The sequence below is a fragment of the Bos taurus genome, chromosome 8, assembly GCF_002263795.3.
Source record: "Bos taurus isolate L1 Dominette 01449 registration number 42190680 breed Hereford chromosome 8, ARS-UCD2.0, whole genome shotgun sequence".
Classification (NCBI taxonomy): domain Eukaryota; kingdom Metazoa; phylum Chordata; class Mammalia; order Artiodactyla; family Bovidae; genus Bos; species Bos taurus.
Genome location: NC_037335.1, coordinates 53646401 through 53667019, shown reverse-complemented (window position 1 = coordinate 53667019; position 20619 = coordinate 53646401). Strand labels below are relative to the sequence as shown.

Genomic DNA, 20619 nt, shown 5'->3' with positions numbered 1-20619 from the left:
ACATTCAACATATTTTGTGGTTTTCCCACTAAATCATTTTTATTCACATATTTGTTACATATTCACGTATTTAATGACTAGTGTGGATCACAAGAAAATGTGGAAAATTCTTAAAGAGATGGTAATACCAGACCACCTTACCTGCCTTCTGAGAAACCTGTATGCAGGTCAAGAAGCAACAGTTAGAACCGGACATGGAACAACAGACTGGTTCCAAGTTGGGAAAGGAGTATGTCAAGGCTGTATACTGTCACCCTGCTTATTTAACTTATATGCAGAGTACATCATGTGAAATGCCAGGCTGGATGAAGCTCAAGCTGGAATCAAGATTGCTGGGAGAAATATCAATAACCTCAGATATGCAGATGACAAAACCCTTATGGCAGGAAGCAAAGAGGAACTCAAAAGCCTCTTGATGAAAGTGAAAGAGGAGAGTGGAAAAGCTGGCTTAAAACTCAACATTCAGAAAACTAAGATCATGGCATCTGTTCCCATCACTTCATAGCAAATAGACAGGGAAACAATGGAAACAGTGAAAGACTATTTTCTTGGGCTTCAAAATCATTGCAGATGGTGATTGCAGCCATGAAATTAAAAGAGGCTTGCTCCTTGGAAGAAAAGCTATGACCAACCTAGACAGCATATTAAAAAGCAAAGATATTACTTTGCTGACAAAGGTCCATCTAGTCAAAGCTATGGTTTTTCTAGTAGTCATGTATGGATGTGAAAGTTGGACTATAAAGAAAGCTGAGCACCGAAGAATTGATGCTTTTGAACTGTGGTGTTGGAAAAGATTCTTGAGAGTCCCTTGGACTGCAGGGAGATCCAACTAGTCCATCCTAAAGGAAATCAGTCCTGAATATTTACTAGAAGGACTGACGCTGAAATTGCAATATTTTGGCCACCTGATGCAAAGGACTGACTCCTTGGAAAAGACCCTGATGCTGGGAAAGATAGAAGGCAGGAGGGGAAGGGGACAACAGAGGATGAGATGCTTGGATGGCATCATCAACTCGATGGGTATAAGTTTGAGCAAGCTCTGGGAGTTAGTGATGGACAGGGAAGCCTGGCATGCTGCAGTTCATGTGGTCGCAAAGAGTTGGAACACGACTGAGCGACTGAACTGAATCGATATATCTCATTGTATGAATGTACTATAATTTATTGACCTATTCTCACCCTTGTTGGGCATTTAGATTGTTTTTGCATTATTGTCGTTATTAGAAATAAAACCTTTGGCTTGTCTTATTATTTCTTAAGGGGGGAATTACTAGTTTGGTTAAAGGGGATAGACAAGTTATGCCTTCTGATACACACTGCCAAGTTGGTTAGCTCAGGAAAGTTTTGCAGATTTGCCATAAGCAATAAGCTTCAAGTCTTTCTTGAAATCTTAGCAACTTTAGATCTAACAGGTCAGTTATTCCAGTTAACTTGGGAGTTCAAAATTTCCCTAATTTTCATCATTGAAAAAATACTAATAATTATGATGCCATTATTCATTTGAGAAGCTAAGGGGTCTTATCCTTAAATTGTCAATGCATCTGTAAGAGCTAAGAGAGAAATGTATGAATAAATGGATAATGATCAAGTAAGAAATGTCCAGGAGCTTTCCTGTAGGGGTCACTATTACTGTCAATTTATGCCTGCAAGGTAACTAAAATAGTTATGCATTTAAGAATGTATGCACATTTGCCCGCAGGTCACAACTAGAAATTCTGTGCAGGAAAGGAAAGATTCCCCATGACGCAAAGAAGATCCTGCCTGCAGCAACTAAGACCCGATGTAGCCTAATAAATAAATATTTTTTAAAAAAATAATGTAGGCACATCCATTTTAAATGCCTGATCCTCTACATTCCCTAAATTGTAAATAATAAGACCTTTGCAGCCAGATAGTATCCTAATGTCAAGTTCTTTATATAATGACATATACCACTCTCTTCACTCAATATGTTCCTCAGTTTGAACTGACTGGGTTTCCCTTGGGTGTCAGCTGGTAAAAAATCCGCTTGCAGTGCAGGAGGCCTGGGTTCGACCCCTGGCTTGGGAAGATCCCTGGAAAAGGGAACGGCTACCCACTCCAGTATTCTGGCCTGGAGAATTCCAGGGACTGTACAGTCCATGGGGTGGCAAAGAGTCGACTTTCACTTTATGCTACTCCTAGGAAAGGTACTCAGGCTTGCTCTTAATAGAGGAAGCATTAACTAATTGCCTAACTCCAAAAAGTGTTTTCATGGCACATGCTGATTTGAAGAGAAGGAAAAACAATTTTCATTGCAATGGACAATAGGTTCCCTTCCTTCCACCTGCCCTTTTCTGCCTTCCCCATTAACCTCTTTGCCTTCTGCCTCAAAATGTACACAGAGGACAAAAATCAGTTATTATAATACGCATTCTATCGTTCCATTTGGGTGCAAAGAGATGCATTTTAATGTTTAAGGTTTTGTTAGTGCAGCTCAAATCTGATCCCGACGTTCCAGGAGATAGGCGGCCGTCAGGCTTCAGGGCTGGGGCAGGGAACCTGCTGCAAACGGGTCAGCCCTCTCTCCAAAGAAGGAGTCTTTCCCATCATGAAATGCAAAGTAGCCAGCCGTTTTCCATTCCCCCATCCCCGGCGGCGTAGGAAGGGGCCGGGAGAATATTTACCCCCCGCTTTCGCACTTTTCCTATAGAACAGAACCCGGGGGCAGCGGCTTCTCCGAGAGCAGCGCCAGCCGGCTCAGGCCCAGCCGAGGCTCACACAGGCTTTTGCCCGAGCCCGCGCTGGACTGGGGCGTCCGGGAAGCCTAGGGATCCCGTCTAGGAAACCGCGGGGTGCGTGGTGCTGAGGCTGGTTGTGAGAGCCTCAGTTTCAACTGGGCGGAACTCAACCTCGCCCCTGGCGCGCTCGGCTCCTCTTGCAGCTGTGAGGAGTTGAGGCTGGGAGTTGGCAAACCTCACTCACCTGTCGGGACCTGGATCCGGACAGGGAGCGGGTTCTGGAGATCAGGGCACGCTGGTTACCGCAGCCTCGACCTTCCCCGCGCCGGGACACCACGGCCAAGGGGTGTGGGGGCTGCTCCCCGAGACTCGAGACGCCTGGGCTCCGCTTCCCAGCTCCCTACTACCCCCTCTTGCCCCCGGGCGCCATCGACTTGGCTGGCAGCGAAGGCCAGCTCGAGCAGACGCCAGAGCTGCGGGTTCGAGAGGCTCCGCCTCCTTCGACCACTTCGAGCCACAAAAGCCTCCGGGAAATTTTCCAGTCTGTCTTAGGCTGCGGTCACTGCTGAGGTTTTCAGAACTTTGCAAGAGAGGGCCAGCTAGGACCTCTGCCTCCAACCCACTCCTTGCCTGCCGCCTGCCTGGGACATCCCCGAGTCCAGGAGATCCCGCTCCCCGACGCCCCAACTTTTGGCGAGCAATCTGCGCTCCCAGACTGTCGAGCTCCTGTGCCAAGGGGCGTGCTGGTTTTCGGGGGCCGGCAACACTCTCCCTCGGCTCGCCTTCCACCTACCCCGGCGTGGGGCTGGGTGAGTTGGGATCTGCGGTGCACTTGAGCGTTCCCAGAGCTCCGGATTCGCCCTTCCAGGGGGGATTGAACCCGGGCGGTCCCGGCCTCTTACTCCGAAACTCGAGTCGGCCCCGGTCTTTTCCCTCCGAACTCCGGTGCCGTCGCGGGTCGGCCGGCGGAGCGTCCGGGCGCTCGAGACTTCGTGGCCTGTCGGGGGCTGTGCGTACCATGGCCGGCTGCTGCTGCCTGTCAGCGGAGGAGAAGGAGTCGCAGCGCATCAGCGCCGAGATCGAGCGGCAGCTTCGCCGGGACAAGAAGGACGCGCGCCGCGAGCTCAAGTTGCTGCTGCTGGGTGAGTGAGCCTCTCGCACCCCTGAGCTCTGGGCGTTTCGCTCTCGGCCGCTTCCCTCGCCCGGATCCCTGGCTGGAGGACCTGGAACCGAGCGGTATGCTGCTGCGCGGCTTCCTCCTCCTCCCAGGGGCTCGCGGATGACAGCAAGTTGGGCCCTTAGGCAGCAGTCCTTTGCACCTCCAGCTGGGTGACATTGGAAGGCAACCCCTTCCTGACCCCAAACAGAGCTGAGAGGTAACATTTGACCTCTGTTTTCTCCGTTGTTTGCTTCTCTCCCTAAAGCCTCATTCACCTCACCCCTCCGTCCCCAGCGCGCACCACCTCTGCAGGACGTATTTTGGATGTTGCGGGTTGGTGGTGGGGAGCTGTTTAATCTACATTTTGGGTTCATCCTGGCCCCTGCGCTCTCGAGTCTAAGTAAGTAGGTTGATTGAGCGCTAACGAAGTGTGGAACTGCGCTCTGTTCTTATGCACATTGCCGCCCAGTGATGCGGACAAGTGATATCCCCATTTTAGAGAATTAAAAACAGGACGCGAAATTGGCGAACTTGCCCAGACTGAGAAAAGGCAAAGCAGATACCGGGTCTGTCGTGGGGGTGCAGCCCAAGCCTTAACCTCTCTCCCCGCTGTGACGGCCTCCGCCTGCCTCCCCGAGCTCCATTTGGGGAGGCCTGTTTGCGTAAAGGCCCAAACCTCCCTTGCTCAGCTCAGCTCACCTTGTGTTCGTTCCTAGGGTTGGGACTCCGGTTCCCCAGCCGCTCTGGCTAGTTCTTCATCGGGCTCTTTGGGCGTCCGCACAGGTCTAGGTAGGACGCTCACTTTCAAAAACAGAAAGAGAATGTTAAAAGTTTGCCCAGGGTACCCCTTAGGGCAGGATCCCTTCTCTTGTGACTTTCTAGAACCCTGTTTGTTGTTAAGGAATATTTACCTTTTCCTTCTTTCATATCAGAGTAGTAGCTGTCAGATCTTTCTAGATAGCTGCAAATATTTCAACTTTTTTCTTTCAACTGTTCTGGACAGGAACCCTTGCTTATATCAGAATCTTTAATCTTTTCAAGGAAAGAAAAGTGCATCTAGTTAGAAAAAAATAGAGAAAGTTTTTCTTCAGTATTGCCTTCAGACCTGGACAAGGGAACCCCTGTGTAATTATTCTTTGGGTTTCAGGGGTGGGGGCGGGGTGTCTGGTCTTCCTCAGGCTGTGCCCCTCCCCACTGGAGGAGTCTGTCTGCAGGTGGATGGTGCTGCCCACCCAGAGTCCACATTGCCCACCACACCCCAGACCCTCACTGGACCCAAAGGCCCAAGCCTGCTCTGTGCACGTTGGGGTGGGGCAGGCCCCACCCCTGAAGAGTGCCTAACCAGGCAGCTGTGCTGGAAGTGTGGGCTCAGGTCTGCAGGTGGGCCTGAGGCCACTCTGGGAGGAGATGGAGCCTAGGTGGGGAAGGGAAAGGATTCTGTTCACTGGCCTGGGCTGCCCTTTCCTGCCTGACCCAGAACTCTGAGGGGTCTGAGAATTCGAATCGTACTTGGCCTTCCAGGTTGTTATAAAGCTACATTTGCCAAAGAAGGAGGATTTTGTGACCGTCTGTTGGTGGATAGCCCACAAAGTAATTATGTGGGCCCCTAGTGTCCTCCTGTCTGAGGCTCCAGGAAGATGAGGGGCAGGCCTGGCTTTAGCTGCATTGTTGTTATTGTTTAGCCCCAATCTTTCCCACCCCTTGGACTGTAGCCCACCAGACTCCTCTGTCCATGGAATTTCCCAGGTAAGAATACTGGAATGGGTTGCCATTTCCTTCTCCAGGGTATCTTTCCAACCAAGGGATTGAACTTGTGTCTCCTGCATTGCAGGCAGATTCTTTATCACTGAGCCACCTAGGAAGCCCTTTAACTGCATACTTTTTCTTTTTAAGGACAGACTGACTCCTCTTTCCTTGTGAAATACTTTATGATCTGTGTCAGTGTGTAAAATTCAGTGCCTGAATATACCAGGAGCTTGACAAATGAAAATTAAGCAGGAAGCTGACCATATTACATGTATTGATGATAAGACTGTTTAGGGCTAAAATGCTTGCATTTACTTACAATCAAACTAGGGTAGGGATGTTTGTAGGGATGTTTTCCCTGGAAGTCATACTTAATCCAGGTGACTAGAATCTGTTTTTGTACCTGCCAGGCCTTTGCCCTAACCCTCTTATTGCCCCAGCCCTCTTATTGCCCCTTTCAGCACTGCCTGACCTCCCAGGAACCCCTTTTTAATCATCCTCAGCTGTGACTAGCAGGCCATCTCAGTGCTAATCACCCAGAACTTGTTAGAAAGTTGCTATACCACATGAAACTATCCAAAACCCTAAGAATGGACTTTGAAACCTCTTGTTTAGTTTGCTCTGTAAGGGAGCAAGGGATACTTGCATTTCTTAAGACAGAAGAGGAGGAGGCCATGATGCCAAAAACACAGAAATCAGAGAATCCTTTTTTGTCTAAAGTCATGCAGTTTGAGTGAAAATAAAAATCATCTGAACTGCTATAATGGGTGCATTAGATGAGCCACTGCCTGAGTATCTCAGGTGAAAACTGTTTTGCAAATAGAAGTTGAGGATCCCGTGTGGAGGGTGGAATGAGCCAAAAGGCCACCAGCTCTTGACAAGGAAGCATGCTGTTGCAACAAAGTGATTTAAGGACATTTCCAAAGTACATTCAGTGGGGCCATATCCTGTTTGTGCTTAATAAAAGCATGGGTCGGTGTGCACAGGGAAAGATAAAACTTGCTGTCCATTTGGGGCTGCTATTTGCAAGGTGTCAGCGTGGTACTTTCTTGTGGAAGGAGATAAGGGAGAAATAAAGGAGATGGCTAAAATTAGTAGAAAGAAATTCCTCATCAGTTCCTCAGATAAACGTGGGACAAAAGAGTTCTGATAAGAACCTTGATGAACATCACTCAGTATAGGAAGAAAGTGTCTGGACAATAGCAATGAAATGGGGAGAAATGTGAATTTTATTGATTTTTGGTATCAAATGAGGCTTGGAAAGTGCTGCTTGTTAATCAGTTTGAATGTCTCTAGCAACTCTGATGTCTTGATTTTGGATGCAGACCTCATGTTGGAACTGGAATGTGTACTGAGGAATTGGAAATTATGCTGGTATAGGGATTAAAAATGTAGGTTCTTAGGTCTGACTACCTGAGTTCAAACTCTGGTTCTACCCTTTCTTAACTGCACACTAACTTGGCTCTGTCAGCTAGTAAGTGTCAACTAGCATCACCCCATTTTGTAGCATTTTTAGCCACCGGTGAGGTGTTATTTCCATTTTAGTTGACCAGTTGTAGGTTGCTAGCAGTTTGTATAAGTTGTCCTGGTTATACTTTAACAAAAATGTTTTGCTTGGAGTTCCCCTTATTATTTTCTGAGCCTTAAGCTGACTTTTAAATCTCTTACTCTTCTTACACTAATGAGTTGAAAAATCTGAGTCCCCTAAAGTTTTGCTGCATTGGTTATAACAAAATTCCATTTCAGAACTATTTGTCATGTTCCTGGGCTGCAAGTCTATTTAGGCTTAACGGCTAGAAAATTATTTTCCAGCTCCAGCTTCTCTCCACTGACCGGTTGGCACCAGACATTCTGCTGTAAGAGCCTTCCTCTGTCCCTTTTTTGGTTTATTTATTATCCATGTTAACTTACATATAGCTAGGATTGTGTGTGTGTGTTTGTGTGTGAGAGTTTTACCGGTGGTTTTTATTTCATTACTGAATCATTTTGGTACTCAAATTGTACCCAATTTGCACACTAGTTCCCGTATCACACCTCCATCAGTTTTTGGAGCATTTCCTTACTTTCTGGCATAACTACATGCTCCAGGTTCATCTTGTACCCCTCCTCTGAGTCCGGAAATCAGTCATTTCACTGCTGGGCCTTGATCATTTTCAGTGGAAAACTGTACATTTTTTTTTTTCTGAAGATAATTAAACACTTGAAACAAAGATATCAACTCCCCTAATTCAAATTAGTCGCCAGTATGTAAGTATCTGAAAAACCACATTTTTAAAGCTCTGAGTTAGAAGATGAAAGTTTTAGGGTTGTAATGCTATGAGTAGATATAAAAGGGAGAAATCTAACAGTAAAGTTAGATGAAAAACAATGTAAAAAAGTCTTCGTCCTCAAAGGGTATTTTTTTTCATTTTTAATGGCTTCTAGTCTGTATCGCCTTTTGTTTTCTCCTTTTCTATGATACCTGAATCACAAGAGAAAAGTTTCCTTGTAAGAACTCCCTTGTGTGGGGTGGCAGGGAACGAGGTGGCTGGACTGAGAAGACAGGAGTGTACAGCAAGTCAGTGTAGCAAAGCTGTTGTGTTACTAGAGACAGATTGAAATTCACACAAAAAGAGGACTTTATCGGAAGGGTTCTTACCAGGGCGTCTAATGAAATGAAAAGAATCAAATAGTAAAAACCAGGACAGCAGATTCCCAGGGCACAATCACTAACGTGACTTGGCTCGGTTCCCTTCCACGCTCTAGAACCCTCTGGGCCTTTCTTGTCCCTGTCGTTGAGCCTGCGGCCCCATGTGAGTGAGGGTGTGAACCCGAATCATTCAGTTTAGTCTGGGAGATCCATAGCACAGACATAGCTTCATCTGAATGCACATGGCCTGAAGCTGGGTGTCCTGTAAGGCCAGCAGCCGCCGCCGCTGCAGACAGTTTAAGGAATTAGAAGCGCACTAGCGGAAATCCCAGGGTGCTAGAGGAGGACTAGTGCTCTGAAGGACTCTGTGTGGAACCCCAACTTTCATTACCACAGTTGGCTCTCTGCTAATGGGTAAATTAATGACTTATCATGTTGGCCAGGGTTCCTGGTTGCAGAAGAATAATTTCACTTAAGAATAATTTATTGGAGGGGAAACAGGAAGCTCGTAAAATTGATGTTTGAAGAGCAGGCTAAGTGAAAGGGCAGGATCCAAGGGAGTCTTGACACTGGAATCAGACCAGGCTGCAAGAGCACAGCCGGAAACTTGCCACCCGGAGAGCTGAGAGTCACTGACGCTGCGCTGGATGCCTACCTCCACGTGAGTGCAGGAGATCATCTGTGATCATCTCTTGCAGCTTTCTGTCACTTTGCAAAACCTCAGGCCATCTGATTTTGCCCACGGATTCGATCCCTGGGTCGGGAAGATCTCCTGGAGAAGAGCATGGAAACCATCTCCAGTATTTTTTCCTGAAGAATCCCATGGACAGAGGAGCCAGGTGGGCTACACAGGGTCACACACGACTGAAGAAGCGACTTAGCATGCACACATATGCACAGGGAGCTTGGGGAGAGGTAGGATGGGGTAGTGGTGAGAACATGCTCTCTGGAGCCAGCCTTTGTGAGTTTAAAATCTAGGTGGTCTAGTGGTTAAGACCATGCTTCTAATGCAGGGGTTTCAGGTTCAATCCTTTGTCAGGGAACGCAGCTTCCACATGCTGTGCAGTGAAGTAAAAAAGTACAAAATAATAAAAATAAGAAACAATAAAATCTAGGCAATGAATAGTCCCCATTGTGCTGCCAACCCTCTGTCTGGGCTCAGTTACAAGGTCACTGATAGAAGCAGAGTGCTTTTTCCAGAAGGGCATGCAGATAGGACAGTCTGACATGAAATCTCCACTGATGTCCCTTCTCAGAGAACATGGACCTGCCATGTAGTCATAACGCAGCATCATGAAGTAAGCAGCATCTTAAGGCTCTGGGAACTTGAGGGGTTGTTGTTTTGTTGTTGTTTTGATGGAGGTAGCCCCTGAGTAGTAAACATATGACCATGAGCAAGACATTCCCTTTTGAACCCCAGGATCCTCACCTGTAAAATGAAAGTTTTGGATCAGGTGACCTCTATTATTGTTGTTCAGTCGCTCAGTCATGTCCGACTCTTTGTGACCCCGTGGACTGCAGTACACCAGGCTTCCCTGTCCTTCACCATCTCTCGGAGTTTGCTCAAACTTGTGTCCATTGAGTCAGTGATGCCATCCAACCGTCTCATCCTCTGTCATCTCTTCTCCTCCTGCCTTCAATCTTTCCCAGCTCATTAGAAATTTCTAATGAGTCGACTGTTTGCATCAGGTCTCCAAAGTACTTTAGCTTCAGCATCAGTCCTACCAATGAATATTCATGGTAGATTTGCTTTAGAATTGCCTGGTTTGATCTCCTTGCTGTTCAAGGGACTCTGAGGTCTTTCCAATTCTGACATCAGATGGTTTATACCAGTGGTTTTCAAAGTGTGCTCCCAGGACCAGCAATATCAGCACCTCTGGGAACTTGTTGGAAATGTAAACTCTCAGTCCTCAGCTGGCCTTCTGAATCAAATTCTAGAGTAGGGCCAGCAAGCTGTATGTTAATAGGATCTCCTGGTGATCCTGATACACATAAGTTGGAGAACGTGTCTTATAACCTTGGCCTGGACCTCAGGATGGACCAGCCTCTGATTGCCACCCTGGGCTCTAAAGCAGGTACCTTCTCTTTCAGTGGATATCTGGGAGGCCCCTGGGATCAACCTGCCTAGGGGATGCTCTATTTTTTGATGTTAAAGTAGTCTCTCTCACCAACTTGATGAAGGGTCTTCAGAATGTGAACTGGGTAATCTGTAGGAACTGTTCAGGCTTTGTCCCCAGGTGTCAGGTTGTGGGCAAAAAGGAAAGCAGGCACGCATGTACCTACATCTTACCTTGGCAAGAGTCCTTGCAAAAGCAACAGTGTGTGCATTTGCGTGAGCCCTTGAACTTTGATGTAGAACTCCTAAAGTTGTGTTCCTATACATTGTAATGGTTTTATGGCCTATTATCATTAAGTAATTATCTTTCTATTATGGACTAAGTGGTGCAGGGAAAGCCTCTTTTAGTACAAGCCACCAAATATCAGTCTGCTCTTTGAAAATTCAACCTCTTTGGAACACTGGGGGCTTCCCTGGTGGTTCAGATGGTAAAGTGCCTGGAATGCGGGAGACCTGGGTTCAATCCCTTGGCTGGGAAGATACCATGGAGAAGGGAATGGCAACCCACTCCAGTACCCTTGCCTGGAAAATCCCAGGGACAGAGGAGCCTGGTAGGCTACAGTCCACGGTGTCACAAAGAGCAGGACATGACTGATATGGATAAAGGAAAATGGAACATTAGCTGTATATTCCTGGTTGTCAAGTTTTTTGGGTCCCCCCCCCCCACCCCGCCAAGTAACTGATACATTCTGGTATTTTGTATTTGGTCATAAATGAGAGAAAAAGAGAACGTTTATCTTCTATTGTTTTGTCTGAAAGGTATCTTTTGTATGGTAAGTTAGTTGTCCAAGACCCAAAGAGGAACTATGCCACCGCTTTCTCGACCCTGCCATGAATGACACCTTCATTTTGACATTTTATGTAACTCATCTCCAGAATGTTTTTCTGTTGCTCAGCTACTATGTAACTGGGAAATATAAGCTAATTGTATTCCTAAACAAAATCAGACAAATGAAGATGATAAATCATTTATGGAATCATCATCTAATGTTCCTCGTAGTCTAAATCCTGGTTATCTAAGTCAGTGCCACTCAAAAAGCAGTCATGGGTCCTGGGCCACTATGCATGTAAGACAAATACAGAAATCAAGAATAAGCATCTAGAAACTTTTATAGCAATTTAACATTGATGTAGCATCGGGGGTATTTTTATTGTATTTCATTGATGTAATAGTCTGCAACTGAATGGGAAAAATTTAAAAACTGGTCCCTTACCACAGAGTTTGAGAAACAAGAGTGCAGACTTTTAAGGATGGGATAGAAAAAGACCAGAGGAGTGACTAGGCTCAGCAGATTTCATAGGGTTTGGTGATCAGTAGCTATTTGACAGTGAGCCACAGTGAGGAGGCCAGTTTCTTAGTTGCCAGCCAGTTCTAGTCACTCCTGAGTCTTCATGTTGTGAACTTCATTTCTAAGGAAACATCTGTTCTAAGATGTGCCATTGATTTGAAAGCAGATTTTCATTTACTGTATTGTACACATCAATGCAAAGGCCTCTTGACCTTAAAAATGTTAATTTGTGTGGCAGTAAATCTCAGAATCAAGAATATAAGGCTGTTTCATTTCTTTTTCCCTCTAATAGTACAAATTTAAAATAACGCAAAACTGTTCCAATTATTGACAAATAATTCAATTTCATAAAACTAGTTTAAGTGCTGAAATTAGATTGGAAAATATGCCTCTGTTTTATTTCCATCAGCCCACTGAGTTCAAGTAATCTTATTCTGTGAAACTCTGAAAAGGGTTGCTTCCTGGGTTAGTGGGACTGTTATGAATATAAAGAGCAAGAAACAAATAAGAGCAACCACATGTGGGAACACTAATGTATGCTCCTGTTTGCTCCAGTGTGGATGGGCCACGTCCAGGTGGTTGGTGGAGTCCAGGAAGAGCTTTACATGAGACCTTGAAATCCATGATGGCTTTGTTCACCACTGAACCCGCAAAGCTGAGCACAGAGCCTAGCTAAAACAGAGGTTGAATAAATATATGTCTCTCTCTCTGTAGTGGCTTCCATGAAATACCAGATGAGTAGTGTGAATGCCTTACAGGCGCTGGAGGTCTCTGTTGTTTGGGGTGTCACAGAAACATTCATGGAAGGAAGACTGGCTTGAAGGGTGAAAGTCACTCAGTTGTGTCTGACTCTTTGCAACTCCTTGGACTATACAGTCCCTGGAATTCTTCAGGCCAGAATACTGGAGTGGGTAGCCATTCCCTTCTCCAGGAGTTCTACCCAACCCAGGAATCGAACTGGAGTATTTAAAGAATTTATCAAGTGAAAATGTTATTTAAACATTTCAACAATTTACCCAGTGAGAATGTTAAAAATATTCTAGTGTATTCATCTTAAAAAGCAACTTAAAAGGTGATATTAGACGTATTTCCCAACTCCTTTCTTAACATATCCAAAATAGAACACACTGAACCAGATTGAAGGGTCTTCTCTTTTCCTCTCCCTGATTGATGGCATTTCTACTGACAGATGGTACCCCTGATCACCCAGTGCTCAAACCAGAGTCCAGGGAGTCTTTGTTGGTCTTTCCTTTTTTTCCCTTGTGTTAGTGGAGTATAATTGCTTTACAATGTTGTTGGTTTCTGCTGTACAATGGAGTGAATTACCTATATGTATACATATATCCCCTCCCTCTTGAACCTCCCTTCCAACCCCACCCTACCCGTCTAAGTCCTCACAGAGCACCAAGCTGAGCTTTCTGTGCTGTACAGCAGGTTCTCAGTAACTGTCTGTTTTATACATGGTAGTGTATATATGTCAATTCTACTCTCACAATTTGTCCCTCCTAACCATGTCTATACTTCAGTTCTGTGTCTCCTGATCTTCTACTACACATAACACCAGAAATAAAATAATGATAATAAAACATTTATACATCCAGTCACCATTCTAGGCACTTGAACAGTCTCATTTATTTCTTGCTGTGCTTGTAGGTACAGTTAACTATTGTCCACCCCATTATACAGATGAGGAAACTGAGGCTCCAAAACCAGGTTCACCAGCTAGCTTAGAGCCAGGGTTTGAAGCCAGACAGTCTGACTCCAGAGTTCTGGTTCTTAGTCACAGTCCTGTTTCTGTTTCCTAGAGCCAACATGTCACCAAAATCTACTTCAAGAGACCAAATCTCTCTGTGTGCACTTTTTACCATCCTATTTGCCCCAACTCTTGTCTGGATTACTTCATCCTCTACTGCTCTTTGGCCCTGAGTTCACTCTCCACATTGCAACCAGAGTGACTTTTTAAACGTGAATTGGAAGAATCGATGCTTTTGAACTGTGGTGTTGGAGAACACTCTTGAGAGTCCCTTGGACTGCAAGGAGATCCAACCAGTCCATCCTAAAGGAGATCAGTCCTGGGTGTTCATTGGAAGGACTGATCTTGAAGCTGAAACTCCCAATACTTTGGCCACCTGATGTGAAGAGCTGACTCATCTGAAAAGACCCTGATGCTAGGAAAGATTGAGGGCAGGAGAAGGGGGTGACAGAGTATGAGATGGTTGGATGGCATCACCGACTAGATGGACATGAGTTTGGGTAGACTCCGGGAGTTGGTGATGGACAGGGAGGCCTGGCGTGCTGCAGTCCATGGGGTCGCAAAGAGTCGGACACGACTAAGTGACTGAACTGAACTTTCCTGCTCACAACCTTTCTGTGTCTTCTCTTTGCCTTCGGATGCAAATATAAAACCTGTGCATGGACCGTGAGACCCTCTATCCAGCCCCTGCCACCTCTCTGCCGTTATTCCCTTCGATCACTAGCTTCTGTCCATAGAGCCTCCTTTTAGGACCTTTCATGGGCCACATGCTTCCTTTTTATATGTCTGCACACAGCAATTGTCTGCTTCCAACATGTGTCCTTCCTAGTCTTCTAGCTACTCATTTCAGAATGCATCTTAAACATCCCTTCCTCCTGGAAGCCTTCACTGACTCCCTGATCCAAAATAAGTCCCCCCAGAATATTCTCCCATAGCCCACTCTACATTTTTTTCTGAATTTATTTTTTTAATTGAAGGTAACTGCTCCACAATAGTGTTGGTCTCTGCCATACGTCAACAGGAATCAGCCATAGGTATAGTCTACATTTCATTTTAAAAATAGTTGTCATTGTGGCTTAAAACTCTATTTCTGATATTTTATTTACTCTCCGTCTCCCCCTCTAGACTCTATATTTGTTGAGCATAGGTACTGTTAGAACCAGTGAATCCTGAAGATCTTGTATAGTGCTTGGATGTTCCAGAAACATTTGCTGAATTAACAAATGTACTGCCATTTAGCATCAATATTATTGCTTAAAAGAAAGAATATTTTACCTTCAAATAGTGGGAAGCGCTTATTCTTAATAGATGATACTTTAAATTGGATAAATATACATTATAACAAATTCATATTTGTTCATATTAAACTTTCCCTTTTGAACTAATGAAAATTTTATTACATACTGACATTGGAATGTGGGCTGATGTTCTGGAATCAGTGATGTATTGCATGTGTCTTATTTGTTTTCTAAATTTTCACATTTTCTTATGCACAAAAGTGAATATTTGAGTGTTTAAAAAATTTTTTTTTAGCTTAGAAAGTGGCATATTTATAGCAAAGACTGCTATCAGTCTCTTAAATATCTTTCCTCCTTCTGTAATAAGGTAATCTCTTGACACATGACATGGAGGTAAAGACTATATTTCCCAGTTTACCTGCTGCTAGGTGTGGTCATTTGACTAAGTTTACAGCCCATGGGATGGAAACTGTAGTCATATAGGTGATTTCTGAGTTGTTACCTTAAAAAGAAAGGAGGCTTTTTTTCCATTCCAGAGAAGGATGTTGATTTGGTGGTAGCAGTTAGAGCAACCATCTTTTCCCATGAAATGGAAGTTGGACGTTGAGGATGAAAAAGCAGCAAGGTAGAAGAGGCCTGTATTCCTGATACTGTGAAGGTGCCATACTAGCTCTGAGCTAGGAATGATGGCACCCTTTTTCAGCTAAACTGGTATCCTAGCTAATAAAATATTATGCAATCTGTTTTGCACTCAGCTTTTAAATTCCTAATATCTGGGAGTTCTTTCTCAATCACATGCAATTCTAAGGTAAAAAAAACAGAATGTAATATGTTTGGGGCAACCGTACTCCTGTGTGTGTGCTGTTGTGTCTGACTCTTTGAGACCACATGGACTATAGCCTGACAGGCTCTTCTGTCCATGGGATTTTTCTGGCAAGAGTACTGGAGCGGGTTACCATTTCTTCCCCAGGGGATCTTCCCAACCCGGGGATCAAACCTGAGTTTCTGGTGTCTCCTGCGTTGCAGGAAGGTTCTTTCCCACCGCACTACCTGGGAACCCCTGTTTGTGGAGGAGGGGTCCAATATCCAGTATGATGGGGTCTTGGCTGGCTGGAGGTCAATACCGTATCTGGGTCTCTCATTCTCCCAACATTCTGGTGATGATATGACATTCTTTTATCCCGCAGTTGACTTTTCAGGTATTTGAAAGGGTCTTTTTTGCAAGCAAATAAACATTTGAAGCTACTTGTTTTACTTGATATTGAATTTGTTGAAGTTGAGAAATGTAAAACCCTAGTTGTCCTAAACCTTCATTTCACTTTTTAAATATGTATGCCATGACTTTGACTTAGTTCTTTGATTAGCTTTTAATTTACTACTAAGTTAACTCTACTTATTAATTCAGTGAAATTTCCCTTAGACAGTTAAAAACCTATTTACACATTTAAGAAGGCTGAATAGCCTCAAATATATCAACCCCCTGACAAAGCTGGCAAGAAAAAGCTAAGCATTTAAGTGTCTCCAGTGATCTCATAAAAATAAAGCTATATATTACATTAATCTTGTTCTTTTAAACAGTTAAAACTGTCTCTAAAGGTAATAAAAAAATCCTGTTCCTAAGTGTAATCAGATCAAATCATTTATACTGTTAACTCCTATAAATTAATCACAGTTCTAATACTCAGATTACTTTACATCAGATTAAATAAACAATAACAGATCAAAAAAACCTCAGTGCTGCTCATGATTACTATACCTATTCTTAAATTTAACTTGTGTATTATTACTATATATTTGATTCATTTCTTATTCCTTCACCTTTTGTGGGTTCCAAGTTCGATGCAATCAAGAGGAGAAGATTTACAATCTCAGTATGAATGTTAGGATAATTTTTCAAGCCCATAAATTTTGTTGAAAGCCTCACTTATTTCTTCCAATTTTTATCATTAAAAAAAAAACCTCCATTTAACCAGTTCATTTTAACTGCATTTTGTATCCATTCCCACCTGCAGGACAACTAGTTTCTTCACTACCTAATTTGTGTTGAAGAGATTGTACAATTTATAAACTCTTCTAGCTGTCTTGTGACATCATCATTTCTGATTCTTTTACTCTCACTGAATCTTGGTCTCAGATTCAAGAATGAGCTATGAGATTGTTCCTTTTTAAATTTATTTTTAATTGAAGAGTAATTGCTTTACAATATTGTGTTGTTTTCTGCCATATATCAACATGAATTAGCCATAGGTATATATATGTCAACTCTTCACATGAGGTGGCCAAAGTACTGGGGTTTCAGCTTTAGCATCATTCCTTCCAAAGAAATCCCAGGGCTGATCTCCTTCAGAACGGACTGGTTGGATCTCCTTGCAGTCCAAGGGACTCTGAAGAGTCTTCTCCAATACCACAGTTCAAAAGCATCAATTCTTCGGCGCTCAGCCTTCTTCACAGTCCAACTCTCACATCCATACATGACCACAGGAAAAACCATAGGAGGGATTGGGGGCAAGAGGAGAAGGGGACGACAGAGGATGAGATGGCTGGATGGCATCACTGACTCGATGGACGTGAGTCTGAGTGAACTCCGGGAGTTGGTGATGGACAGGGAGGCCTGGCGTGCTGCGATTCATGGGGTCGTAAAGAGTCGGACACGACTAAGCGACTGATCTGATCTGATATATATGTCTCCTCCCTCTTAAACCTGCCTTCCACCTCCCACCACATCCCACCCCTTTCGGCTTTTACAGAGCTGTGCTTTGAGTTCCTTGAGTCATACCGCAAATCCCCTTTGGGTGTCTGTTTAACATTTGGTAGTGTGTATGCTTCCATGTTACTTTCTCCATTTGCCCCAGTCTCTCCTTCCTACCCAACCCCCATGTCTGTAAGTCTGTTCTTGATGTCTGTGTCTCCATCGCTGCCCTGCAAATGGGTTCATCAGTGACATCTATCTAGATTTCATATGTATGTGTTCGTATACAGTATTATTCTTCTCTCTCTGACTTCACTTTTTAACAGGCTCTAGGTTCGTTCATATGAGGTTGTTTCTTAAAGCTTGTCTGGTATGGTAGAAACCAGTACAATATTGTAAAGCAGTTATCCTCCAATTAAAAATAAATACATTTTTCCAAAAAGCTTGTCTACATTCTGCTTTTGTTATTCTATGTTTGAACATATCAGTCTAATATTTATATGTTTCTTCTCTTTCAATAGAAACATTGTTATTTAAGAATGAAAGAACAAGATGAATGGAGTGAATTAAATATGAAGCCCTTGTCACAAACCATAAGCCTATCCAAGGTCCACCAGCTGTTAAGCCTTTAAAGCAAGTGTTTGAGTTTAAATGCTGCTTCTGCATTCTAAGATGTCTAGAAATTGACCTAATCACCCCTTTCATGTCTTCTCTCTGCCTTTGGATTTGTTACTGTGGAACTGCAGACTGTCTACAGGTAGCTTATGCATGAGGAAACTGCTGGAACTTTCCCTGACCGTTTTCAAATTACTCTTCATTTAGGGTAATGAGGAAGTCTTTCTGCCTTGCCTAATAAGTTAATTTGTGTCTCTATTCAAGGATAGACAGGTGGAAGAAAAGAGGAGGCGGCTTTGGTTTATTTGACATAAATTCGTCAGGATAATACTGGACACTAAAGGAAGTGTCTATCAATTAGGCATGGCCTTGATAAAGCCAATTTATTTGTACACATATACACAAACTACCACAACTACACAAACTACCACAACTACCACCAGATAATTTGCAATTATAAGGCATTTTGAATTTGCCCTTAGAAGAATTAAATCAATTCTGTCTGCATACATTGCAGTATGTATCAAGCTGCATCTTGATACAAACCAGGAAATGGCCAGAAAACTTATTATCCAACAAAAGTATGTTTACATGTTCAAAGTGTTTATTTTGAGCATCTAAAATTTCTGTTTAAAGTCATCTTCTCTTTAAGGAGAATCATGTTGACCAAAAGAGAAAGTTTTGTGTTTTTTTTTTTTTTAGTTTTTATGATTCAAAAAACTCAAAGAATACTTTATATTATGCTATCCGATAAAGCAGTAATCAGTAATATTATTTCTGATTTGTATGTTTTCCAGAATTCTAAACATTCTCCACTTCATTTGATACATTGCCTATTTAATGAATTACTTTTCCCTTTAATACTTTTAAACTTTCAACTACTTGAAAAAGCTGGATGTTGTCTATATGCTTGTGATGAATTGCCAGAAATCTTTGATGTAGGTTCAAGAATGGTTTCTGTTTTGGAGTGTGACCTTGGGCAAGTCAGAAAGGCAAAGAAGCTCCTTGGTGGTAAAAGGAAGAGGCTGGATTCATCAGTCTCTAAAAATTCTTCCAGCTCTGAGTTTCCGTGGTAACTCTTCAGCCGCAGTGAAAGTGTTACCTTGATCACTCGGGGCAGAAACTGACCCAGAGAGAGAGAGAGAGAGAGAGAGAGAGAGTGAGAGAGTGTGTGTGTGTGTGTGTGTGTGTGTGTGTGTGTGTGTTTAGTGCCTGCCCCAGCATAACTGAGGAAATAGTACCTGGTTGCTGTTTTTCTGGGTAACAAGTGGCAGAAAAAGAATTCTTCATATTCCTTTGTTCTCTGTGTTTGAATTTTCCAGTAACATGAGACTTTACATGTGCGATAATCTCAGGATATCAGAACAGGTTTTTCAGGGACAGAAATGTTTCGAATTGGTAATCTAAGTGGAACTTCTGTTTGTAGAAATAGCTATTGACATAAAAATGATTCCTGGGGGCAGGGTAGGTACAATGGGTGAAAGGAGTCCAAAGGTATAAACTTCTAGACATAAAATAAATAAGTCATGGGTGTGTAGGGTACAAAAATAAATACATGGTAAGTAAATAAAATGACTCTGGGACTTCCCTGGTGGTCCATAGGTTAAGAATCTACCTTCCAATGCAGGGGATGCAGGTTGAATCCCTGGTTGGGGAACCAAGATCCCACATGCCTCATGGCAGCTAAGCTCATGTTGAAACTGGACAGCCCATGCTGCAACTACTGAGCTTCAACGAGGACCCAGCATAGCCAAAATTAAAAAAAAAAAAATGAAATGACTCTGAACTTTCACGATTTGTCACTAGTCAAAAACTTTCTAGCCTTTAATTTACTGTCAAGTATGTGAACATAAAAAGCAGAGACATTACTTTATCAACAAAGGTCCGTCTAGTCAAAGCTGTGGTTTTTCCAGTAGTCATCTATGGATGTGAGAGTTGGACTGTAAAGAAAGCTGAGCACCAAAGAATGGATGATTTTGAACTGTGGTGTTGGAGAAGACTCTTGAGAGTCTCTTGGACTGCAGGGAGATCCAACCAATTCATCCTAAAGGAAATCAGTCCTAAATATTCACTGGAAGGACTGATGTTAAAGCTGAAACTCCAATACTTTGGCCACCTGATGTGAAAAACTGACTCATTTGAAAAGATCCTGATGCTGGGAAAGATTGAGGGCAGGAGGAGAAGGGGATGACAGAAGATGAGATGGTTGGATGGCATCACTGACTCAATGGACATGAGTTTGAGTAAACTCCGGGAGTTGGTGATGGACAGGGAGGCCTGTCATGCTGCAGTCCATGGGGTCACAAAGAGTTGGACACGACCGAGCAACTGAACTGAACTGACGGATAAGAACATTTAGGGCTTCCCAGGTGGCACTAGTGGTAAAGAACCCACCTGCTAATACAGGAGACCTAAGAGATGTGGGTTTGATCCCTGGGTTGGGAAGATTCCCCTGAAGGAGGAAATGACAACCCACTCCAGTCTTCTTGCCTGGAGAATCCCATGCGTAGAAGAGTCTGGTGGGTGACAGTCCATAGACAGGGAGGCCATGAAAAGAGTCAGACATGACAGAAGTGACTTAGCACGCACGCATATGAACATTTAATAATAATAATGGGAGTAAACTCATATAACACTGCTTATATGTCAGAATGATTCTAAGGGTTTTATGAGTTCGTTTGATCCT

At 43.6% G+C, this 20619-nt stretch overlaps 1 protein-coding gene across 1 annotated transcript in view; it reads left to right on the top strand.

Annotated features, from left to right (window-relative positions):
- The first annotated feature begins 3143 nt into the window (after positions 1 to 3143).
- Positions 3144 to 20619, top strand: part of GNA14 (G protein subunit alpha 14) — a 199041-nt gene continuing 181565 nt past the window's right edge. The window contains 1 exon segment of the mRNA NM_174323.2: positions 3144 to 3841. Coding sequence (NP_776748.1) covers positions 3718 to 3841 — 124 coding nt within the window. The 5' untranslated portion in view covers positions 3144 to 3717.